Below are 26,424 nucleotides of genomic sequence, written 5' to 3'. Positions count from 1 at the left end.
TTCCCAGTATCTTATCAAAAGCTTTCTGGAAATCTCACTAGTGATGTGTTTGCTTGGCTATTTCTTACCACTTTCCAAATTGATTCTACCATCAAGATTGTCTACATATTTTTATTAAGAACTATACCACTTCCTTCTACTTTCTGCTTACAAAGCATGTTTTTGTCAAGGAATGGAACACCTAAAAGGCTGTAACCTTGCTGCAAAGTAGACCACACAGCCCCTTTTCGACTGTAAATTCTTAGTGTTTGCTTACATCTTGCTCAGCACTAGAAAACAGATTGCTTTACTGGATAATACAAAAAATATTGTAGCAAAACTTCATATTTAAAAAAAAATCAAATGCTCTGAAACATTTGGGCCCAAGTTAAAATCAGTTCAAGTCCACTGCTAAATCAAAAAAAAAAATCCTTTTTTTTTGATACATTAACTATTGGAAAGGTTTTATTTTCTTTATTAATATACCTGACAAAAATTAAATTTGCTAGTCCCTCACCATTTCAGAAGAAATTCCAGAATGTCGAAATAAAATTACGTTCTCCATTTCTGGCTATACTTCTTGGGTAATTCCTAAAATACCCTTGCATTATGTGAATTAATTTCTATTTTCTAGACTGATTAATTGGAATTTAATTTCAGCAAGGTCTGAACTATAGATAAGATCAGAAAAGTCTTAAAAATCACAACAAAATGCAGAAGAATTGTGTGGACTTTCTACCACACTGTTACTTACAGAAATGAAGAGAATCCAAAAGAATTTTATTTCAAACATTTAAAATTAGGGCTCTCAGTGCATACAGTATTGTTTTCAAAACATACAATATTGTTTCCAAAAAATTAAATTAGAGTCCAAATATGTACACTGTTATATGGTGACAATTTTACAATAGTAGCTTAATCCTTGTAAACCACAATGCATCATCTGAAATATTTATTTTAAAAAAAAGTCATGAAAATTAAGGCAAATAAAAAGGTAAATACAATGACCCAGAGTCCATTCCAATCACACTGGGGTGAAAAATGATTGTCCCAAGAGACTCTCCATTACAACAAATGAAGTCACCAATACAGATAACTTTTTTTTTAACAAGTAGCTCAATTCTGGTGACTATGACAGCACAGGGCAGTGCATTTCCTTTATCCCTTAACACTATTATCCAACTCTCACATGCTGATTATGTTGCCATTTCTTCTGGAGGAAATCAATTCAGAGTGCATTTCAGAACTATCAGTACAGCTTTCATTTTCCACATTGTGGTCCAACCGCTCGTAATGTGCACTACCATTGGCAGTAAATCCTTTCTCCTCTTTTCTCATAAACACGGGCAAACTTGCCAGTGTTAAATTGATATCCTTAAAGGCATGCAGCAGAAAGATGCCCACTATGATGGTGAGGAAACCACTCAATGTGCCAATGATGTCATCGTTGTCCATGTGATACCATTCTTTGAAAAGGATAGCTGAACATGTCAAAACAGATGTAGTGAAGAACACATAATAAATGGGAGTCACTAAGGATGTGTTGAAAATGTCAAGTGCTTTGTTCAAGTAGTTAATTTGGGTGCTTACACAAGCAATAAGGCTCAGAAGGAGGATCCATGACAGAGAATTGGTAAGGATGGGCTTCCCAGCAAAAAGTTCCTTTATGGCAATACCAAGGCCTTTCACACAGGAGACAGATAGGGCACCAATTACAGAACAGATGGTTATGTAAACCAGGATGTTTGTCTGTCCGTGACGAGGGCCAACAACAAATATAAGGATCAGGGAAATTATGATGACAAAAGTCGCGAACACCACAAAACCTAAAACCAGAGTGGAAAAAAAACACTGTTAGGGAATTAAGCTTGTATTCAGAAGTAAAATACTGCAAATACTATCTGCAGATCATATGGCATCTGTGGAGAGAGAAACAGTTAATGGATCCAATGCTGAGTCCTGAAGATTGCAATATGCTTTTCCTCAAGCTTACTTTCAGCTTTGTTAGGAGAAAGATCACAGGTGGTGTTCGAGGAAAATTGAAGTGACAGTGAAGTAGAAAAGACATTACAATCCATTAATGGAGTGTAGTATATTGGAAATTCGAATCAATCGCTGCATCAACTGTAAAACGAGTATGAATTCCTGAATGATGGAAAGGGAGAATGTAGAAGACTGGGTGTGGCATCTGCTCCTTTTTCTCCCTGTAGATGCCTAGTCCTGCTGCCAGTAATTGGCACAGTCCCCTGGGTCACGAAACAAAAGAGATTTTTGATTTATTACTTTACGTCCTTGGGTACTAAAACCAATTACTGAACCTCAGCTGCTTCCACAGCTGAGATCATCTCAAATCATTTGAGAGTAACACAAAAGAATCAAACTAACATCCTTTGATCTATTTTTTAAGAATAACAGCAAACAATGCCTTTATCATTACAGCAAATAACCTTGCAACCTTTTCTTTAGTGGAACAAAGAACAGAGTCTTTCAGTTCTGCTGTTCCCAAAGTTAACATCACTCCATTGCTTCTGATACACTAATATGTCAGAATCAAAGACAAAAGGCAGTTCTATTTTATTTCAATGCTATGTCAAACCATACACCCTGCTCCTCAGTACTTGGATATAAAAAAATATTTCTCACTGTAAAATTCATCTTTTTGGCACAATTGTTTATTTCAGGGTGTTCAATCTTTTTGAAAATTATCCCAAAGGCACTCCTTACTAAATCACAAGGGATACATCATCCAACTAAACTGGAAGCTCATTGAACACTGATTTCAGGCACAACAGCTTTCATCTTCAGTTTTATTGTGGCAAGATGCTGAAATCTCACTCTGGAATAAACAATGTAATAATTTACATGTTCACTATGAAAACTAATTTGTTTTAAGGCTTTAATTTCCATAAAGGAGGAAAAAGCAGAGGAGAAGCTGAACTTGGAGAATGCAATTTCAACAAGCAGCTGTCCATGTAAAGAAATCTCATCGACAAGTTCACAACAGTATTTTCATACATGCAGTGAAAATACCATGAACTCTTGGATGCAAATTCGCATTTTGACAAATTTAAAACTCTACTCCAAGTCAAAAGGGTAAGAGAAAACTCCAACCCTTAGCCATCACTTCCAGCTTGCTACCTGGCTACTGTCCACACCTAAACCAAACTCTTCAGTCTTCAGTGAGTCAAGCAGCATCTGTGAAGGCAAAAGGTGCAGGTCAACATTTTGGGTCAGACCCTGCATCAGGATTGAGGGAAACAGAAAAGATTGTCAATATAGAGTAATATGGATGTGATAGAGGGCGGTAGGTGATTAATGGGCCCGATGGGTGGATAGAACCAGGTGGGAGGAGGAAAGTTGGGTTGTCAGGTGAGCATGTGTGCAGGAAGAGAGCACTGGAGGACTTGGACTCTCTTAATCTTGATACCTGGTAGGCTTTTAATGTCCTACCAAGATGACAGATTAAGAATTTGTTTGTTTCTTTTCTACTAATTTCTTATTCTTTGTTATAAAATATTCCTATTTCTGTCTGTTGAGGATACATATTTGCTTTCACTCGTCTTTTACTTTTCATGTATTTGCAAAAGTTCGTAGTCATTAAGATCAAATTCTGGATCTTCTGTCAAGTTTCAAAATATTCCAAATCTTCATGCTTGTCATTTCTCGAAACTTAATATGCTATTTTATTTGATATAACACTTCCTTTAACTTCTCCTGTCAGCCATGATTGATCACTTTTCCCATTCAGTTTTGCATTTTAAGCTACATATTTTTTCAAATCATGGATATTTCCTAAATATATCTCAATGCAAGTTCCAAATAACCACACCCAACTTGCCCTCATGCCTTTGTTATTTACTTTACATAGATGCATCACCGAATCATTAAGACTGAGTTTGACAGTGATGCTGTTCAAATTTCAATATTATGGTTATTCCATTTACAACAGGATTTAACATTTTCCATTTCATAATAAGCAATTTAACATAGCCTTGTCCCTAGCTGATCCCTGCATTCTTCATCTTGCTGTCACCAATTTTTCCCACCTGATCTATATTTGGATTACTGTGTTATCTGTTACAAGCACCTTAAATTTTATGACTTTTAACTTTGGCTTTAATCCAGTTCCAAAATTGTAAGTACAGCACACCCAATCATTTGACTATATGTAAATAGTTACTTGAAAACTGTGCACATCATAATCACAGCCAAAATAACTACCAGTACATCTACAAATTTTACAGCTAGTTAACTCATCAAAACAACAATCTGGGAAAAACCCCAAACTAAAGTCAGAAAAATCAAAGGCTTTTTCTAATTTTCCTCCTGACTTTTGACAATTTTATTAGCAAAAGACAAGAAATAATATAAAATGAATTTTATTTTGCGGCACTTCACACAATTGCAGCATTTTCAAAGTGCTCTATAACCAATTAAAACTTTTAAAATGGAATCAAGGCCAAAGCTGCAACATCAGGACAGCAGCAGACAAAATACAGACTGGAAGTTTCTATAAACAGTAATACAAAAAATAATAGCCAGATAATGTGTTTTTGGGAATATTGGATAAGGCCTAAAATCTTAATCAAGTCTCCAGAGGAATTCCTGAGATCTTGGAATACTGTCCTGTACGAATTTTAAATTGCTTATTATGAAATGGAAAAAGTTAAATCCTGAAGAACCAGGGCTGAAGAACAGCTTTTATCCTAAAAGTCTGGATTTTGTGTTCAAAATCCCTAGAGTGGGATTTTAAAGCCATTATCTCTGAACTACGATTAGAATGTTACTGCCAAGTAGAGACCAACGCTGAACTAAAATAACAGACACATAAGCAGATGAAAATGCGTGCTATACCTGGATCTTTAAGTTTCGTGGCCATTGCTTGTATCGTTTCCACCTCTTCCTCTTGTGGCGCATGTATTACCATGACAGTTGAACCAACAATGCTAAGAAGACAACCAAGTTTTCCATGGAGATTAAGCCTCTCATTCAGGAAGTAAGATGACAGAATTGCACTGTGGAAACAGAACAGTCAATATAAAAAGAACTGTAAATGTCACACTCAAAGTAGGTATTAAAGCATATAATTGCTGTGGCCATGGCTATCATCATACCAGTCACAAATGAATTTCAACAATTGCTCAATGATTTCTCCTGGCACCAAAGAACACTAACAATCCAAAACCTGCCTATTCCTTGAATACTTACAAACTGGTTTAAGCTACTGCTTTGGTGATCTTCCTTCCTGACAAATGAAAGGTGCCTTGCGGGCAGTATAGATCCTAATGTATGTATGCGTATGTGGCCTCATGTCAGTCGTGGTCGACTACGGGTACTGTGCCTCTGGTAGTCACTGGTTTGTCGAGCAGTGTCAACTATGGCTATTGAGGCCGATCCTGTAACGGTAGGCTCTGCCACAGTCGCTGCATGTGTAGGGCGTTGTGGAATTGTTTTCTGCTGTCTGCTGTGCTCTCCGCTCCTCAAACTGACTCAGGATCGCTCTTTCGCCTTGCTCTAGGTGTTGCTGAAGAGTACCTCGCCATTTCTTGTAGTCATCTGCTTATTCCTCCCAGCACTCTGTGTTGATTTTTAAGGCTTTCATGTCGTGCTTGCAGAGGTCTTTGAAGCAAAGCTGGGGTCTATCAACATTCCTCTTGCTGTTGCTAGTTCTCCATAGAGGATGTCCTTTGGCAGTCTATCATCCTTCATACGACGGACGTTGTCTTAAAAGTGTGAACATTGTTGGAAGTTCAGCACAGGAGAGGACCTCAGAGTTTGGGACTTTGTCTCTTCAGGTGATGCCGAGGACGCTGCGCAGGTGAAAACTATTGAGTTTCCTCTCCTGTTTGGAGTAGATGGTCCAAATCTCGCTACCATACAGGAGGGTGCTGATAATGCATGCATTGTACAAGGCAGTCTTGGTCTTTGTAGCGAGTTTTGGATTCTCCCAGATTCACGAGGAGAGTTGAGCAAGGATCGATGTTGCTTTGCCAATACGCCTATTGATTTCAGCATCAAGGGAGAGAATGCCGCTAACGTTCAGTCCCAAGTATGTGAACTCGTGGACCAGTTCTAGATTGTAATTGTCAATGGCAGTGACTGGTGTCTTCACTACGTTCTGGGTAAGGACCTTTGTTTTCTTTAGACCGATGGTAAGCCCGAAGTCCTTGCTTGCCTTAGACAAGCGGTCCATGAGAGTTTGTTGTAGTTTGGTGTGCGAGGTTATAGCAGCGTTGCTTAGTAATAATTGTAGCTTTCGTTGGGGCAGGGCCTTTCTCACTCTATCCTTCAAAATTGTTCCGATTGTTGACCGACTGCAGCCTAACGCTTTTACAATGACCGATGGCGTTTCACCTCTTTCCGATCGCTTTATTATTTCCACTTTATTTTCAATCGTGATCATGATTATTTTCATTGTTATGAGTGATGAACAGACCTGATGGACAATGGGGTGAAGAGTTAACCATCCCCCCCCTGAGAAACACGAACTATTACTGTTGCTATGCTGACCATGAGAAAGAGACGAAAAACAAGCAAGAACATCTGCGACAGATAAGAGAGAGGGGGAAATTGCTGATTAACCGTATTGTGACTCCTTTTTGAATTATTTACTGTTTCGCTGCAAGGATAATAGTTTGCTCATGAACATTCCTCAGTGGACTGAAGGAGTGGCCTTATTTGATGGACACAGTCATTCAGGAGTGATGGATAACTGAGTTCTCGTTAGTAGGGATAAAAAGACAGGTCTGGAGAGACACCCTCCAGACACGCCAGTGGACACTGATTGAGTGTTGGAACCCACAAGAAAGGTGAGGGCTTCGAAGACCGAACCAGGAGAAACACCACAGAAGAACGGTCTAGCAGAAGGACGGAGAGGTCATAACTGAATGACCACACCGATACGACGGATTAAGAAAGGAAAGGAAGGTTTGCCTGACTGTAGCCATTACATCTCGCTCGCTCGCTCTCTCTCCAACGATTACAATACAACCATAACTACATCAGCACTCATGAACTGAACTGAACTTTATACTTTTCTATGACAATTCATTTACCCCTAGACATCGATAGAGCTTGTTTATTATTGATTATTATTATTCCTACACTTTTAGGTTTATTACTGCTAACTTGTTTTATATGTATATTTGCATTATTGATATGGTTTTTGCTTATTTTTGTTAATAAACACCTTTAGTTTGGTACCACCAGACTCCAACAGATTCTTCTTTCTCTGCTGGTTAGACACCCAGTTACGGGGTACGTAACATCGTGAACAGAAACACTGTGGACTCAGAGCTCTGCTGCCGGGTCCTAATGTCCACTGCACTGAGACAGGTTGAATAAGGGACTTGAGCATCCACATTTTTTGGTATCCGCAAGGGGTCCCGGAACGAATCCCTCGCAGATAAGGAGGGCCGACTGTACTTCCAAGCACCTTACAACTGTGCCCTCTCGTGTTAGCCATTTCAACCCTGGGGAAAAAGCCTCTGACTATCCACACTATCAATGCCTCTCATCATCTTATACACCTCTATCAGGTCACCTCTCATCCTTCGTCACTCCAAGGAGAAAAGGCTGAGTTCACTCAACCTACCATAAGGCATGCTCCCCAAACCAGGCAAATTCATTTTAAATGTCCTCTGCACTCTTTCTATGGTTTCCACATGGGTCCTATATAGCAGCAACATTACCTCTCGGCTCTTAAACTCATTCCCACGAATGATGAAGGCTAATGCACTGTATGCCTTCTTAACCACAGAGTCAATCTGCACAGCAGCTTTTAGTGTCCTATGGACTCAGATCCCAAGATCCCTCTGATCCTCCACACTGCCAAGTGCCTTACCATTCATACTATATTCTGTCATCATATTTGACCTACCAAAATGAACCATCTCACACTTAGCTGGGTTGAACTCCATCTGCCACTTCTCAGCCCAGTTTTGCATCCTATTGATGTCCCGCTGTAATCTCTGACAGCCCTCCACACTATCCACAACACCCCCACCCTTTGTGTCATCAGCAAATTTACTAACCCATCCCTCCACTTCCTCATCCAGGTCATTTATAAAAATCACAAAGAGAAGGGGTCCCAGAATAGATCCCTCAGGCACATCATTGGTCACCAACCTCCATGCAGAACATGACCCTTCTACAACCACTCTTTGCCTTCTGTGGACATGCCAATTCTGGATCCACAAAGCAATGTCCCCTTGGATCCCATGCCTCCTTACTTTCTCAATAAGGAAGATATGCTTTTGGTAGAGAGGAAACCAGAGCACCCAGAGGAAGCCCATGCAGTCACTGGACAAACATAGAAACCCCTTATAGACGGCACCAGAAATGAACTCTAAACACCCCGATCTGTATTAAGGTCACACCCATTATATCGAAGAGAAACTGAACACAAAACATTTATTGGCATTTTATTCTCTGATGACCAACATCAATGTTCTTACCTTACTAGGACGCTGAGGGCTCCCAATGGGGTTACTAATGTTGCCGGAGCAAAAGCATATGCAGCAAAGTTAGCAGCTTCTCCAGCTCCCACTGCAACAATGTATAAAGGGTACAGTTAAACATCAATGTCTTACTCATCATAATTTGAAGCTTGCAGGCTTTGTATACACTCTTCTCAGGCTTCCAGCCAGGTACAAATATTTATTATAACCAGAGTTTCGACGGCAAACTCTGTCATCAATCTTCATCAGGGACGATGCCTGGGCATGTCCAATCCAGTGGTATTTATACTCCCCTCCCATACAAGTTTTCCACTCTCCCACCTTGTTTACAATTGAACTCCAGTTCTTACTTGGAGTGAGACCTTTCTCTAATTAAAATTCTTTTTCTCTCGTTTTATTTCAATGGCTTCCTTTACCAGGCGGTCCCAAAAGCCATTGCATAGCATAGTAGTTTTGTGCCATTGAAGACAATCCTATGGCCATTGCAAATATAGTGTTCTGCTACTGCCGATTTCTGCGGGTAACCCAAATGGATACACATTCTTTCTCCTTGACGTGGGTTTCCACTGTGCATCTTGTCTGGCTATATACATCGCTCCACATTCACAGGGAATCCTGTAGACCCCAGCCGACCTGAGTCCCAGGTCATCTTCGACCCACATAAGCTGTGACTTGAGCTTCCTTACGGGTTTGTGGATGGCATTAATCCGGTATTTCTTCAGGATCCTGGTGATCCTTCCAGAATCCTGTCAACCCTTTTACAGGCCCAACTGATTCCCTTCACCTTGTAAAAAAGGCTGACTAGGAAAACTAATAATGACAAGGAACCCATCACTATCGCCTGTCTTCCCTATATAACATATAACAATTACAGCATGGAAACAGGCCATCTCGGCCCTTCTAGTCCGTGCCGACGCTTACACTCACCGAGTCCAGTTTCTGGAAGGATCGCCACAGACCTGAAGAATTACCTGATTTTGATTGTAATAGAATACATTTCACAATGGCCATAGGATTGATTTCTGTGGCATAATATTGTGCTGCACCAACGGCTTTTGGGACTGCCTAGTAAAGGAAGTGATTGAAATAAAACTAGAAAAAAAAAGAACTTTAACAAAGACAAAGGTGGTAAGAAAAAACTGAAATTCGATTGTAAACAAGGTGGGAGCGCAGAAACCTGATTGGGTGAAGACTAACCAATCAGGAGGGATGGACTACAGGGGAATAAATACTACAAGACTAGGCATGCCCAAGCATCATCCCTGAAGAAGATGGCAGAGTTAGTCATTGAAACGTCAGATATAATCAATAGTTTTACCTGGCTGGAAGCCCAAGAAGTGTTTATTCGTCATATATGCCGAGAAAGCATTAGGTCCTTTTGCAAGCTTTATCCATTAAAAAAAACATTATTTAAAAAAAACTGGTTATCGGTGATAAAGCTCAAGATAGATGTATGACATCCCAACAGCAGTGGGATGTGGATTACAAATTACAGCAGGAGATAGAAAAGGTGTGTCAGAAGGGTAATGTCATGATAATCATTGGGTATTTTAACATGAAAGTGGATTGGGAAAAACAGACCAGTACTGGACCTCGAGAGAGAATTTGTAGAATGTCTAAGGGATGGCTTTTTATAACAGCTTCTTGTTGAGCCCACTAGGGGATCAGCTGTGCTGGATTGGGTGCTGTGCAATGATCCTGATGTGATAAGAAAGCTTAAGGTGAAGGAACCCTGAAGGAACAGTGATCACAATATGATCGAGTTCACCTTGAAATTTAAGAAACTAAATTCCAATGTGTCAGTATTTCAGTGGAATAAAGGAAATTATGAGAGGGGAACTAGCCAAGGTTGACTGGAAAGAGACACTAGCAGGAAGGACAGCAGAGCAGCAATGTCTGGAGTTTCTGTGAAAAATGAGGGAAATGCAAGACAGATAGATTCCAAATAAGAAGAAATTTTCACATGGAAGAAGGACACTACTATGGCTGATAAATGAAGTCAAAGCCAAAGTAAAAGCAAAAGAGAGGGCATACAAGGAAGCCAAAACTAGAGGATTGGGAAGCTTTTAAAAACTTGCAGAAGGAAACTAAGATGGTCATTAGGAAGGAAAAGATCAATTAATGAAAGGAAGCTGGCGACTAATATAAAGGGTAAAAGAGAGTTAAAGGTAGATATTGGACCAATAGAAAATGACACTGGAGATATTGTAATGAGAGATGCAGAGATGGCAGAGGAACTAAATGCATATTTTACATCAGTTTTCACAGTGGAAGACATCTGCAGTATACAGGACCTTCAAGAGTGTCAGGGAAGTGAAGTTTGTGCAGTGAAAATTACGACTGAGAAGGTGCTCAGGAAGCTTAATGGTCTGAGGGTGAATAAATCTCCTGGACCTGATGGAATGCATGCTCGGATTCTGAAAGAAGTAGCTGGAGAGATTGCAGAGGCATTACAATGATCTTTCAAGAATTGATAGGTTCTGGTATTGTACCTAATGACTGGAAAACTGCAAATATTACTCTGCTATTTAAGAAGGGTGGGACGCAGCAGAAAGGAGACATAGACCTGTTAGCCTGATATCAGTATTTGGGAAGTTGTTGGAATAGATTGTTAGGGCTGAGATTACAGACTACCTGGAGGCACATAACAAGATGGGCCAAAGCCAGCATGGTTTCCTGAAAGGAAAATCCTGCCTGACTAGGCTACTGCAATTTTTTGAGGAAATTACAAGCAGGGTAGACAAAGGAAATGCCCTAGATATGGTGTACTTGGATTTTCAGAAAGCCTTTGACAAGGTGCCACACATGAGGCTGCAATAGCAAGATAAGAGCCCATGGAATTACAGGGGAGTTACAAACATGGGCAGAGCATTGGCTGATCAGCAGAAAAAAGAATGGGAATAAAGGGGTCCTATTCTGGCTGGCTCCTGGTTACCAGTGGAGTTCCACAGGGGTCAGTGGTAGGACTACTGCTTTTTATGATGTATGTCAATGATTTGGACTATGGGATTCATGGATTTGTGGCTAAATTTACTGATGATACAAAGATAGGTGGAGGGGCGGGTACTGTTGAGGAAACAGAGAGCCTGCAGATAGACTTAAGGAAGTTTAGGGGAATGGGCAAAGAAGTGGCAAATGAAATACAATGTTGGAAAGTGCATGGTCATGCACTTTGGTGGAAGATACTGGTAGATATACTGACATTGGAGAGGGTTCAGAGAAGATTCATGAGAATGATTCCAGGAATAAAAAGGTTATCATATGAGGAATGTCTGGCAGCTGTATTTCCTAGGGTTCAGGAGAATGAGGGAGGAATCTCATAGAAACAGTCCAAATGTTAAAAGGCCTGAACAGATTAGATATGGCAAAGTTATTTAGCATGGTAGGGGAGTCTAAGACAAGAGGGCACGACTTCAGGATTGAAGGACGTCCATTTAGAACAGAGGTGCGGAGAAAGTAGTCAGAAAGTGGTAAATCTATGGAATTTATTGCCATGAGCAGCTGTGGAGGTCAAGTCAGAGATAGAGAGGTTTTTGATTAGCCAGGGCATCAAGGGGTATGGGGAGAAGGCAGGGGAGTGGAAATGACTAGAAGAATTGGATCAGCCCATGATTGAATGGCAGAGCAGATTCGATGGGCTGAAAGGCCTGCCCCGCTCTTATATCTTATGGTCTTATGACATCCTCTCTGGGGTTTGAAACTTGCAGAGGATTTTTCAAAGAATAGGTGAAATCGCTAGGTTTTTACAACACAGAAATTACTTGAAATGTAATAAAATGCCCTAAGGTGCTTCATAGTAGTGTTATCAAACAAAAGCTAATGCTAAGCTACATGAAACGGCGTTAGGGCAGACAAACAATTGGGCAAACAGAATTACTATAAAGGGGAAAGAGAAATGGAAAAGCAAAGTTTTGCCACTGATTTCTAGAACTTAAGATCTTGGCTACCATCAGAGAGCAGAACGAGAATAGCACAGACATGTTGAAGTATTACAGGATTAGATAAAATATGAAATAAATGAATAAAGATATTAAAAATATTCAAACACTGCATTAAATTTACATTGGCACACGATAGAACATTTAAAAAAATTGGCCAATATCAGGAGACCTTGCTTAACATCGTAAATTGCAAAAAGCCAAGATCAAACAGTGGTCAAATTTGGACACATATCTTGCCTCAAACTGCCACAGAAATTGCTCTATTCCTAATTGTGCAGCAGGTTAAATTATTATAGAACTAAATGCAAAGCTCCTTTAATAATGCAATTATAAATTGGCAAGCTAAGTAAATAACTGAGGACTAAAAACCAGAACTATTCCAAGTTCGATGTCCAGATTTTGTAAGTAAGTTGATTACAGAGCCAAGGCAATGATATTATAACGTGCTTTAGTGTTCCTGAATTAAGTCAACCTGGATGCCCATTGGGGTAAAGTTGCCAAATGAAACATTATTGGAAGAGAAAATTGGGCATTTGAGTAAGGCACTTGATGCTAATGGATTATTTCAAGAAATCGATGCCTTCAGGGGGAATGAAATGACAAAAAGGGAAATGAAGGTAATTCATAATTTGGAACACGCATTACTCCTCTTGCACTCACTCACTTGACAATAGTCCAGCCCACCATAGCCATTCTTTAAGATATGCATGTCCTCCCTGACCTAAATTAACAAATATCAAGGAAAATAATCAATTATTTCAGTGATGAGAAACTTGCAACAAAGACATAATATATTATCTTAACTAACAACAAATGATTTAATACAGACCATAGTTCATAACATGTTGATCTTTCTGACTGATCAGGCTAAAGACTACTTAAGTGAGCTACCACAAAAGGCATTCCAGCAAGTAATTAAACCCAGCATCTATGTACAAACTAGTGAATTAACAGGAGCATGCTTAGATATACACAAAGACACATTTAAATTCTGGTAGAACAAAACAAGAAAGCTGTGATAGGTACACAGGATCCCTGGATTGACAGAATGCAGAGTACAAAACTAAGAAACCTGACCAATACGCTATAAGGTGTAGATTATTCACCAGATGGTATTTTAACCTGTTCAGGAGACCAAATTTAAGAAGGATTCTAAGGCTCAAAGAAGGTACAGAGATCGACTAAAACAGCACTAGGTGTGCAGGTCATTACTTATGTTGAGATATTAGTTAACTAGCTATTGTCACAGCTAAAATATAGCTCGGGAAAGATTTACTAAAAGTTTCCATTATCACAAAGGACTTTGATGGAACAAGTATGATGATGATTCTGGCAAGAGATGGGTCAGAAACCAGAGGACATAGATTATGAGAGAGCTAGCAAAAGAAAAAGCAAAGAATGGGATGTATGACAGAGCACAGTGGTGTAAGTTTGTGCAGTGGTTGTTTTTATATGGATTCAATTGTAACTTTCAAAAGAAAACTGTAAATAGTTGAAAGGGAAAAATTTGCAGAATACATGGAAAGGAAGGGAATGGCATTAATTATATATGTAAAGACCGGCCAAGCAAAATGGCCTTTTTCTGTGTTGCATAATTCTATGAAATGAATACATATTAATTTCCCAGAAAGATACAAAGGCAGAGTACAGCATATTTTGATGCAAAAACAACAACAGGCACATTATGAAGCTTATTTGGCTTGAATGATTTTTATCAAACACCAATATTTATAATTACAAGCAATAGTAATATAAAAACAGGTTACCGGTATATTACTATCGAAAACAAGTTATATTACTGTAGAATCCACTGCCACATGGAAATAGAAGTGGATTTTAAATAATTCTCCTCACATATTGTTGATCTCTAGCTGTTGAGGTAATGAAGCAGGGGTAAGAACAGTGATCCAAACTATTTCACTTGATTCACATTACAACATTACTGCTGGGCTATTTACCAAACGGTATCTTACCTGCTCTCATTGACCCTTTTTTGGCCAGTCTGAGGAGGCCTTTCTTTTTTAGGATAAAACTCCCTCCAATAAATATGCTGGAGCTAATGGCTAATACCAAGCCTAGGTAAAAGTCATATTTTCCTTTCTCCTGCCCCATTCTTCTTGGTGTCAGCAAGCAGAGAGTTTAACGCATTAAATACCAAACAGAAGAACTGCCACTGTGATGAACACAACCTGGTACAGGCGACAACTTGCACTACAATTGAAGAGAGCATCAATTAAAATATTTCAATATGAAAATTTCTCAGGAATGTCTAGCACACATTTCCCCCACAGTATGTTTGTTTTACATCATGTACCCTTTGTCATAAACTTGCATTTTGCCTGGAGTTATGCAATCAAATAACTGCTTTAATGTACCAATCACAAGAGAAAATCTGCAGATGCTGGAGGAACTCAGCAGGCCAGGCAGCATCTAGGGAAGAGAGTACAGCTGATGTTTTGGGTCGAGCCCCTTCGGCAGGACTGAGCCCTAAACATCAACTATATTCATTTCCATAGATGCTGTTTGGCCTGCTGAGTTCCTCCAGCATTTTGTGGGTGTTGCTATAATGTACCATCAGGTTTCAGGCATTCTGACAAGCTGTTAAGTAAATAATTTACAAGACTCAGAACCATTATTTTACAGAATTAGAAAGATGCATCTTCAAAGTTTACTTGTGCAATTGCTAACAAATGATAGACAGTAGCAGTTTCTCCCCAAGAAATGAAAGACCCTGATACAAAAAAAGACAATTCATAATGGAGCAGTATTGTAGACATTTTAGAAAAGTGTACAAAAAAATGTAGAATAAATATTTTGGGGATGTTTCACTGCAGCAGGCCATGGAAGGCTTGAGAATGAAAGGGTAAAATGAATGCAGCAAAATACAGGGAAATCCTGATGCAGTCTACAAGAGAACTGTGGCTTAGGAGAGGGAGAAGATTTGTTTTCCAGCAAGACAATGACCCCCACGCATAAACCCAAAGCTACACAGGAATGGCTTAAAAACAACAAAGTTAATGTCCAGGAGTGACCAAGTCATAGTCCAGACCTCAATCCAATTGAGAATTTATGATTGGACTTGAAAAGGGCTGTATACTTACAATTCCCATGCAATCCGATACAGCGTGGGCAGTTTTGTAAAGAATGGGGGAAAAACTGTAATGTCCAGATGTGCAAAGCTGATAGAAGGCGATCCATACACTCAAGGCTGTAATCGCTGCCAAAAGGTGTATCCACCAAATGCTGACTTGAAAGGGGTGAACAGTTATGCAATCAATTATTTTGTGTTTTATATCTGTGGTTAATTTAGATCACTTTGTAGAGATCTGTTTTCACTTTGACTCGAAATAGTCTTTTTCTGTTGATCTTGTCAAAAAAAACAAATTAAATCCACTGTGTTTCAATGTTGTAAAACAATAAAACATAAAAACTTCTGGGGGGGGGGGGGGGGCAGGTGAATACTTTTTATAGGCTCTGTATATAAAGGCATTCAAAAAGTAGCCAGGATATGGGATACATATTACAATGGGAGATACAAAAAGGCATGTCAAAAGAGCACTGTTACAATGGTCATGGAGGATTTCAATACGCAGGTAGATTGGGAAAATCTGGTTGGTGCTGGATCTCGAGACAGAATTTGTACAATGCCTACAAGATGGCTTTTTAGAGCAGCATGTGGCTGAGTCCATCAGGAAATTAGTCTTTCTAGATTGGGTGTTGCGTAATGAATCAGATTTGATTCCGGAGTTTACAGTAAAGGAACCCTTAGAAGGCAGTGATCATAATTTAAAAGAATTCACCCTGCAATTACAGAGGCATGAGAGAGGAGTTGGCCAAAGTTGATTGGAAGGGGACACTAGCATGGATGATGGCAGAGCAGCAATGGCTGGAAGCAACTCAGTCGGCCCTGGAAAGATACATTCCAAAGATGAAGTATTGTTAAGGCAGGATGTCACCACCGCGGCTGACAAGGGAAGTCAAAGCCTACCTAAAAGCAAAAGAGGGAGCATGTAATAGACCAAAAATTAGTGGGAAAGTAGAATTTGGGAAATTTTTAAAAACCAACAATATTTTTAAAAATACTAGGTTTTTTTCAAATATATAAAAAGTAAAAGAGGAGCAAGAGTAGATATTGGACTGCTGGAAAATGATGCTGGAAAGATGCTAACGGAGGACAAGGAAATGCAAGATGAGGTGAGGATAAGTATTCTGCATTAGTCTTAACTATGGAAGGCATGAGCAGTTTGTGGAAGTTTGAGAGTGTCAGCGGGCAAAAGTGAATGCAGTTGCTCTTACAAGGGAGAAGATGATTGGGAAACTGAAGTGTCTGAAGGTAGATAAGTCACCTGGACCAGATGGACTACACCCAGAGTTCTGAAGGAGGTAACTGAAGAAATTGTGAAGGCATTAGTAATGATCTTTCAAGAATCACTAGATCCTGAAATGATTCCTGAGGACTACAACACTGCAAATATCACTCCACTCTTCAAGAAGAGGGTGGAGGCAGAAGAGCAAAAGAAAGGAAATAGTAGGCCAGTTAGCCTGAGCTCAGTGGTTGGGAAGATGTTGAAGTCGATTGTTAAGGATGTGGTTTTGGGGTACTTTTAGAGGCACATGATAAAGAAGGCCAAGGTCAGCACAGTTTTCTTAAGGGAAAATCTTGCCTGACAAATCTGTTAAGAGTTCTTTGAGGAAATAAAAAGCAGGATAAATAAAGGAGAATTGGTGGATGTTGTCTACTTCAATTTTCAGAAGGCCTCTGACAACGTGCCATACACGCTGCTTAACAAGAGTCCACGTAGCTATTTGAAAATTCAATAAAAAAATTTATTAAAAAAAACAAGAGTCCATGTTACTTGAAGAAATATACTAGCATAGATAAATGTTTCCCTACCATTCATTGGGGACAGTTATCAGGAGCAATGCATATGCAGGGCCCTTAGTATTATTAAGGATCCCATTCATCCATCCAGCATCCTCTTTAACTTTCTACCATCAGTCAGGACATTGTGATGCATAAAAACAAGTACGGCCAGGATGAGAAACAGATTCTTCCCCCAGGCTATCAGGCTTCTGAAGTTGAGGTCACATTGTATTCAAAGTGTCACTAGTTAATTTATTCCGTACCTTCCAATATTTAAAATTAATGCACTTTAGTTTGTTATTTATGTGATTCATCTATAAATTTTATCCGTACCTTCATAAATCATCATGTGTCATGTGTTACGTGTTTAAAGAAACATCTCATTTCTATAAACATTATATGGTTATATAGGTTATATGCATGTATATGGTTAAGCAACAATAAACTTGACTTGACTTGGAAAAAACATTGGCTGAATGGCAAGAGACAAAGAGTGGGAATAAAGGGTATCTTTTCTGATTGCAGCCAGTGACTGGTGAAGTTCCACAGGGGTCAGTGTTGGGACCGCTTCTTTTTATGTTGTATGTCAATGATTTGGATGATGGAATTGATGGCTTTGTGGCCAGGTTTGCAGATGATACTAAGATTGTTGGAGTGGCAGATATTGTTGAGGAAGCAGGGAGGTTGAAGGAGGACTTGGACAGATTAGGAAAATGGGCAAAGAAGTGTCAAATAGAATACAATGCCAGGAAGTGTATGGTTATGCACTTCGGTAGAAAAAAATGAAAGGGTTGACTATTTTCTAAAGTGAGGGAAAATTCAAAAATCCGAGTTGCAAAGGGACTTAGGAGTCCTTGTGCAGGATTCCCTAGAAGTTAATTTGCAGATTGAGTCAGTGAAGAAGGCAAATGCGATGTTAACATTCAATTCGAAAGGACTAGAATATAAAAGCAAGGATGTAATGCTGAGGTTTGATAAGACAATGGTGAGGCCTCAGTTGGGAGTACTGTAAGCAGAAATGGGTTCAGAGGAAGCTCATCAGAAAGATTCCAGGAATGAAAGGTTTATCGTAGGATGAGTAATTGATGGCTCTGGGCCTTTCACCACCTGGAATTTTGAAGAATTGGGGGGGGGGGGGGGGGGGGAATCTCATTGAAACCAATTGAATGCTGAAAGGCCTTGTTAGAGTGGATGTTTCCTATAGGGTGGTGGTTGGGGGGTGGGGAGGAATTCCAGGACCAGAAGGCACAATCACAGAATAGAAGGGCATCCATTTAGAAAGGAGATGAGGAAAAATTTCTTTAGCCAGTGGATGGTGAATCTGTGGATTTTGTTGCCACAGGTAGCTGTGGAGGCCAGGTCATTGGGTGTATTCAAGGTGGAGGTTGATATGTTCTTGAATAGTCAAAGCATGAAAGGTTAATGGGAGAAGGCTAGAAAATGGGATTGAAAGGAAAATGGATTAGCCATGATGAAATGGTGGAGCAGACTCAATGGGCTGAATGGCTTAGTTCTGCTCCTGTGTCTTATGGTCTTAAAAGATATCTCCCTTATTCTGTATGTTTCATGCATTCAAGTATAACACTTTCAGCCCTGTTTTCATCACCCTTTTTGATTTGATGTCTACTACGTGGTAACTTTTTTAAAAAATATATTGCTGGTTGAACTACCCTTTCCTTCCTCTCCTGTAATACACATCCTTCTTTATTTTGCAGGTTTCTTTTGTACGGTAGTTGGAATTAAATGATGCAGGTGGAAAGTGCTTTGTACAAATTTCAGGGTGTGGACAAAGCTTAACCAGCAATTGTGGGAATAAAGTTCACACACATTTAAAATCCCAGTTGTCTATAATGTACAGTAAATAACCAGCACAAACTTAATGGGTGCATGAACGATCAACAGACAGAGAATCACAAAATATGACTAAACATTAATCCTGCTCGACTCACCAACAATAATTGCAAAAATACAGAAAGGGAACAAATTATGTCAATAAATTATTTAATAGGAAAAAAGAACCTTTTTTGTATTGCTATAAATCCCTAACCATATAGCAAAGACTCGTTTATTAGCTTCTCTATCAAAAGGAATTGTTCATAGCTTCAAACCCATAATTTACATCAAAATAACTACTGCCATGCAGTGTTACTTGCCAAACACAAACCCCTTCCCCATTCCACTTAAGTCAATTTGGCATCTTTTCCATAATCCAAAAAATTACTGTAAGTTCCAGTCTCTTTAGTCACGTTATTATGTACTTCAGGAATCGCAATAATCCTAACCCCAGTCCCCAAGGAAGTTCACATCAGGAGGCTTTGTAATGAACCCTAGTTTCATAACAACCTTCATCATGTGAAAATACTGCCAATTACTTTTACCACCTCAAGAACTGCTTCAGCTCCCTGGGGTTTCTGTGTTTTGAATTAGTTAATTATGTGACAACTTACTAGACTTTGTTGAAAATTCAAACATAAAAATTTGCCAGTACTTTCACCTAGAAAGAAAACCCTCAACAAGTTTCACTCTGATTGGATTTATAGATTCCCACACTGAGAATTTATTAATTTCAGGTAATTTTCAGTATTTACAACTGTAGTCACTAGGTTGCCAAAGTGAATCAACCCATGAACACCTCCTCTCTACTTTGCTTTTATTTTGCACAGATTACTTAATATTTTTTTCTTTCTGTAATTTATAGCACTTTTAACGTATTGTACTGTAATGCTGCTGCAAAGCAAATTTCATGACATTTGTCAATGATATTAAACCTGATTCTGGTTCTTCCTGCATGTACTAAAGTTTCATGCAGTATGGAAATTCACCATGTGTAGGGCAGTACAAACAGCAAAGATGATTATTGGCAAATTTATAGGAGCTGCAGGTGTAATGCCTCCATTACAGAGAAAGCACTGACAGCTGTACATTTCCACAACGTTTCCACATGACCTACTATTTCCACTTACAGAAACATAGATTGAAGAAATAACATGTATTTGTTACATAGAATAGTAGCCCTGCCTATTAAATGATTGCTTACTCTAGTCAATTAAACCCATTTGTAATATATCTATTGATGTTATAAAGAAAAATTTAATTATAAATTAAATATAATTTAAATAAAGTATTTCACTAGACTTAAAATGGGCAACTCAATTTTATACCCATCAAGAGGAGGATGAAGATTTTCCTAAACATACCTCTGTGAGCTACTTATGAATTCCACACAAAATGCTGAAGGAACTCAGCAAGTGAAGCAGCATCTATGGAGAGAAGTAAACTGCTGGCATTTCCGGCAGACAGTTCAATCCTGATTAAGAGTCTCAGCCCCAAATGTCAACTGTTTATTCCTCTGCATAGATGCTGCTTGACCTGCTGAGTTCCTCCAGCATTTTGGATGTGTGTTACTCTGGACTTCCAGCAACTGCAGAATCTCATGTTTCATAACTCCTCACTGGGGACCTATCGTATTTTCAGTATATGTCATACACAATTCATCAGGTACTGTTTTTACTGGATAAATTTGTAAACATACGTACTGGACCACTTTTTGAATTCATGACAAATACTAGTTTTGTTTTTATTAAGAACAGGATTCATATATAAAGCATTGGCAAGGTTAATATCAAGCCTCCAGTAAAGTAAGGGTATAATATCTTAGTGCATAACACTATTAAAATTAATGGCTACAAAGACAAGAGCAAGATGAAAATGAGTACTGGCATGCACTGGTAGGAAAATTCAGATTCTGCCCAAAACATTTTCGGTAAACTTTATAATGGCCTCATAGAAGGCCTTGGAAGGCTTTATCTAGAATACTTTGCACATTGTTGCTTCCCTCTTTTGATGATGAGAAAATTAGAATAAAATCTGGCTTAAAAACTCATTGGAGAAAACAACTTAAAAGAATTGTTTGTTCCTCTGCAAGACCTTAGAGCTAAGGGAGATCTGACAGGCATTTAAAATAAAGGAATCAGACTGTGCCCTACAGACAGACATATTGTATAAAAATGAGAAAATCTGCAAATGCTGGCAATGTAAAGCAACACTCACAAAATACTGGAGGAACTCAGCAGGCCAGGCAACATTTACGAAAAATAAACAATTGACGTTTTAAGCCGAGACCCTTCATCAGACCTACTGTATAGATTATTGAGAACTTGTAGTAACGCAAGCCAGTATAAGTCTGTGAACACTGGAAGAATACCGACAATTGAGATTTTCTTTTCACTCTATATGAAATCAAGATACTTGTCATTGCCCCCAAACTCAGCTACATTCCATAGCTCTATTAAACATCTGTGATCTTCCTCCTGGCACACATCCTTGCAAGTGGCACAAGTGCTACACCTGCCTCTACACCTCCTTCCTCACTACCATTCAGGGCCCTAAACAGTCCTTCTAAGTGAGGCGACACATCACCTGTGAATCTGTTGAGGTCATTTACTGTGTTTGGTGCTCCCAGTGTAGCCTCCTGTATATCAGTGAGAACCAACATAGATTGGGAGACCGCTTCACCGAGCATCTACGCTCTTTCTGCCAGAAAAAGCGGGGTGGCCACCCATTTTAATTCCACTTCCCATTCCGATAAACGCATTCAGCCTCCTCCGCTGTCATGATGAAGCCACACTTAGGTTGGAAGAATAACACATCATATTCCTTTTGGGTAGCTCCCAACCTGATGGTATGAACATCAGTTTCTCAAACTTCCGGTAATGCCCCCCGCCCTTTCCCCACTTCACCATTTCCCATCCTCCTTTCCCTCTCTCACCTTATCTCCTTGCCCGCCCTTTGGCTCCCTCTGGGGTTCCTCTCCTTTTTCATTCTTGCATGACCTTCTGTCTCTTTCACCAATCAGTTTTATAGATTTTTACTTCATCCTTCCCCCTCCAGGTTTGACCTATTACTTGGTGTTTCTCTCTCCCTCCCCTCACTTTTTAAATCTACTCCTCAGCAATTTTTCTCCAGTCCTGCTGAAGGGTTTCAACTTGAAATGTCAACTGTACTTTTTTTCCCCGTAGATTTTACCTGGCCTGCTGAGTTCCTCCAGCACTTTGTGTGTGTTGACCACAAAACTTTACTGTCTCAGAATAGGTAGATGAAGATACTTAAAGTGCTATGCAATTAGATATGAAACTGCTAGATCAAAGCAGTATTTATCAAAGATTTTACGTCTTTCCCCAAGCACTACTTACACAAGCTATTAAAACAAAGCCATACAAAATTCAAACAATACTCAAGGCCTTTACGTTCTTTACTGAAAATATTACCATGCAGTTCTTCTTTTCAATAAATCCACTGGCATTCCATTTATCACTGTAATGTGGTGAGCCTGTTAGGGAAATATATGAATTAGAGAAACAATCAGGAAAGCCATCAACTGTGAATAAACTGCCACATGCACAATTCACAATTTTGCTCCTTACTCTCATAATTTATAATCCAAGTACATACCAGAGTGAAATTCTCATCTGAGCTTCTAAGCCATATGGTCTGTTCATTTCAAGCATTTTGATCAATCATATGCCCACATAACTGATTCTGCATTTAGTTATAAAACAATTATTCAATATCATCTTCGGTGATATTGCCAAATATTAGAGGAAATCATAGCTACTTTATGTGTTATCAGTTAATGAGTTGAAAATTACCATAGCATCACTGGAGCAAATTAGAAAATATCTTTGGAGAGTTACACTGTTCCCAGTAGTTTTATCAATTCAAGGTGCCTTTTTCAAATATCTGTTCCATACATTCAGTTTGAAACTCTAGTCGAGCTATCTGTGATCTGGCAACTCCTGTGGTCCAGCATGCTTTGTATCAGGAGTATAGATCTAATAATAATTAACTAACCTAGAAATTAGCCAAGATCATACTAACCTCTAGCTAATTAACTTCCTATTACAACTTCTGTGGTTTTAGCCAACAGCCATCTCAGCAGATTGCGTCTTTGAATTTTAGAAACTTTGGGTTATGTACAGTTCTCAGAAACCATACATGGACTGGTAAGTGACGAAACTTTAAAAAAAAGAACAATTCTGAACAGAGGGAGGTGATGGGGATTGGCACATGTCAGTTTCTAAGATTGCAGAACGAATATGTTTCAAATTGTACCAACAAGGTTAACACATTTGTCTTAACAGAACATAGAATTACCTTAAGGTTAAAGTGCCCATAACTTATTACAAGTATACAATATTTAGCATACGCTACATTAAAATGACTGTTTGCACTGCAAGCTCATCTCCTTTACACTTATATCGAAAGCTGAAGTCTGGATAGCCAAGCACTTTGTATCTTTATGAGCAATTTTCATTTTGGTCCTGACTTAAATTCCCCATTGTTTTTCTTTGTGCCTCAGCTGATGATCATGTGTCTTTTATGTGGTAATGCTCAGCTCTGTCTGGTCTGGTGGGATTCACCAAGAAATACACAGCTACCGAACGTCTATTGCCCTTGTTACTGAAGGACATCCAATGTGCACGATATCTGGCAACAACCCTGTGGTAAAACGCAAGAGATTCTGCAGTTGCTGGAAATCTTGAGCAACATACAAAATGCTGGAGGAACTCAGCAAGTCAAGTAGCATCAATGGAGGGGAATAAGCAGTTGATGTTTTGGGCTGAGACCCTCTATCAAGACTGGAACAGAAATGAGGCAGAGGCCAGAATAAGAATGTGGAGGGAGAGGAAGGACTACAAGCTGCCATGTGATAGATGAGACCAGGTGAGGGAAGGGGATGAAGTAAGAAGCTAGAAAGGAATAGGAGGAAGATGTAAAGGGCTGAAGAAGGAGGTTTCTGATAGGAGTGGACCATGGGAGAAATGGAAAGAGGAGGGGCACTAGAGGGAGGCAATGCACAGATGAGAAGAGAAGGGGTAACCAGAATGAGGAATGGAAAAGTGAGGAGGCAAGATTTATGGAATTTGGAGAAATTGAAGTTCATACCTTCTGACTGAGGCTATCCAAATAGAATACGAGGCAAAGCTCGCCCAACCTGAATTTGGCCTCATCACGGCAGTGAAGGAGGCCATGCAGACATGCCAGAATGGCAATGAGAAGGTGAATTGAATTGAGTGGCCACCAGGAGATCATGCCCTTTGCAGTGAACTGAGTGAAACTGCTAGACAAAACAATCCCCCAGTCTACAGCAATGTAGAGAAGGCCATACCGGGAGTATTGTATACAGAAGATGATCTTGACAGACCCACATGTAATGTGTTACCTCACCTAGAAGCATTGCTTGGGGCCCTGAATGGTATTGAGGGAAGTGGCGTAGTGGCTGGTCATGCCTGCAGGGATAAGTGCAATCAATGGGGAGAGACGAGTGGGAAAAGCAGTCACAGAGAACAATCCCCATGGAAAACTTGGGTTGGGGGTGCGGGAAAGAGAAAGATGTGCTTACTGGTAGGATCTCGTTGGAGAAGGTGGAAGTTATAAAGAATGATGCACTGGATACAGTGATCTACAGTCATTCTTCACAGAATGCTTAAACTTACACCTACTTTCTCAACCAATTTGTTTTTTTAAAACCAGACCTTCTACCAATGGTTTTACAACATGAAACTGTCTATAAAAAGAAAACATTTCTGTTCCTGTTCAGGTGAATACACAGGTACTAATAAATCAGCTACGATGTAATGGAGGAACAAACTCCATGATGGAAGGGTACAGCAGACTTCACAAGCTGAATGGCCTAATTCTGCCCCTATGTCTTATGGTCTATGATTTAGCTTTGTGTATGGTCCTGCATTTAGCAATGTCCTTACTTAAATCACTCGTACCATAAAACTAAGAGTTTTTCCCACAATGCCTCACAAAACCACACATCCTCAGGTTTGCCATTTAGGTTAATCTGGTCTACTTCCTACGAAATTTCAGCTCTCTGCATAATTATAATTGCTTTGACCACATTACCATTCCAAGCACATCATTTGGACACTTCTTGCACTGTACAAAGACAGCTGTGAAAAAGCTTGTTCAGCCCAGTGATTTGTTTTTGGCAGGAATTCAGTAACTGCCCCATCAATTGCACTCTGCCCCTGCAAGACTTGAATATTTTAATCACCCATCATTCTTATACGCTCCTATGGTTAAAGGGCTGACTTGGTTAACCTCTCTTCCTACATTAATTCTTTCATTCCAATAATCAAAGTGAACCTTCCCTGCACTGGCTCCATATCAATCTTTAAGTTTGCAGACCAAAATTAAATGTGGGCTCAAAAGTCTGCATATGTTGCATCAAAACTTCCCTACTTTTATATTCATAGCACTTACAATGAAAGCCAACATTCCAACAGAAATACTCAAATGGCAAAACAGTACAACCGTAACTGATAAGGGAAGTTGAAGCTAAAGTAAAAGCAAAAGAGAGGGCATACAACAACACAAAAATTAGTTGGAAGACAGAGGATTGGGAAGCTTATAAAAACCTACAGGTTGTTGGGTGTACTTAAGGCAGGCTTGATAGGTTATTGATTGGACACAGCATTAAATGTTATGGGGAGAAGGCTATGAAGGCTGAAGAGGGGAAAAGAGGATCAACCATGGCAGAGCAGAGTCAATGGGCCAAATGGCCTAATTCTACTCCTATGTCTTATGGTCTTCTCAAGTACATAGTGCGACTACATACTGTGTTTCATGTACTCTAAACTGAAGATCTCTCTGCACCATAGCATTTTATACTCATGCAATTTAAATAATAACTTGCTCACCCTTCCTTCCAAAGTGAAGGACCTTATTTTGCCAGATTAGACTCCCTTTATCAATCTCTTCTCCACTTATTTAACCTATCTAGATCACTGCTCAGATTCTTCCCCTCACTTGGCTTCACCTACCACCTTCTAACTTTTCCTCCCAACCCCACCTTCTTATTTTGGTTTCCTCCCAGTCTTCTCATTCCTGAAAAAGGTTCTCGGCATGTAACATTGACTCTTTATTCCTTTCCACAGATGCTACCTGACTTGCTGAGTCCCTCCAACATTTTGTGTTACTCTAGGTTTCCAGTGTGTGGCACGTGGCCAAGTGGTTAAGGCGTTGGACTAGTGATGTGAAGGTCGTGAGTTCGAGCCCCAGCCCAGGCAGCATGTTGTGTCCTTGAGCAAGGCACTTAACCACACATTGCTCCAGTCCACCCAGCTGAAAATGGGTACCGGCAAAATGCTGGGGGTTAACCTTGCAATAG

The 26,424-nt window shown here is 39.6% G+C and overlaps 1 protein-coding gene across 5 annotated transcripts in view; it reads right to left on the bottom strand.

The window, feature by feature from the left end:
* Window positions 1-738: 738 nt before the first annotated feature.
* nipa2 (NIPA magnesium transporter 2) overlaps window positions 739-26,424 on the bottom strand; it is a 45,481-nt gene continuing 19,795 nt past the window's right edge. For 4 of the 5 annotated variants that reach the window (XM_073044139.1, XM_073044138.1, XM_073044141.1 and 1 more), the window contains 6 exons: window positions 22,511-22,572; window positions 14,353-14,590; window positions 13,044-13,100; window positions 8,436-8,526; window positions 4,834-4,994; window positions 739-1,805 (listed from right to left, as the gene is read on the bottom strand). In XM_073044139.1, coding sequence (XP_072900240.1) covers window positions 1,165-1,805; window positions 4,834-4,994; window positions 8,436-8,526; window positions 13,044-13,100; window positions 14,353-14,491 — 1,089 coding nt within the window. In that variant the 5' untranslated portion in view covers window positions 14,492-14,590; window positions 22,511-22,572 and the 3' untranslated portion in view covers window positions 739-1,164. The remainder of the gene's footprint in view (window positions 1,806-4,833; window positions 4,995-8,435; window positions 8,527-13,043; window positions 13,101-14,352; window positions 14,591-22,510; window positions 22,573-26,424) is intronic. The other variant, XM_073044142.1, reaches the window with a different exon arrangement.

Source organism: Hemitrygon akajei, chromosome 4 (genome assembly GCF_048418815.1).
Source record: "Hemitrygon akajei chromosome 4, sHemAka1.3, whole genome shotgun sequence".
In the NCBI taxonomy this organism is placed as follows: Eukaryota; Metazoa; Chordata; class Chondrichthyes; order Myliobatiformes; family Dasyatidae; genus Hemitrygon; species Hemitrygon akajei.
Note: the sequence above shows the minus strand (reverse complement) of the source record. Positions and strands in the feature narration are given on the sequence as shown.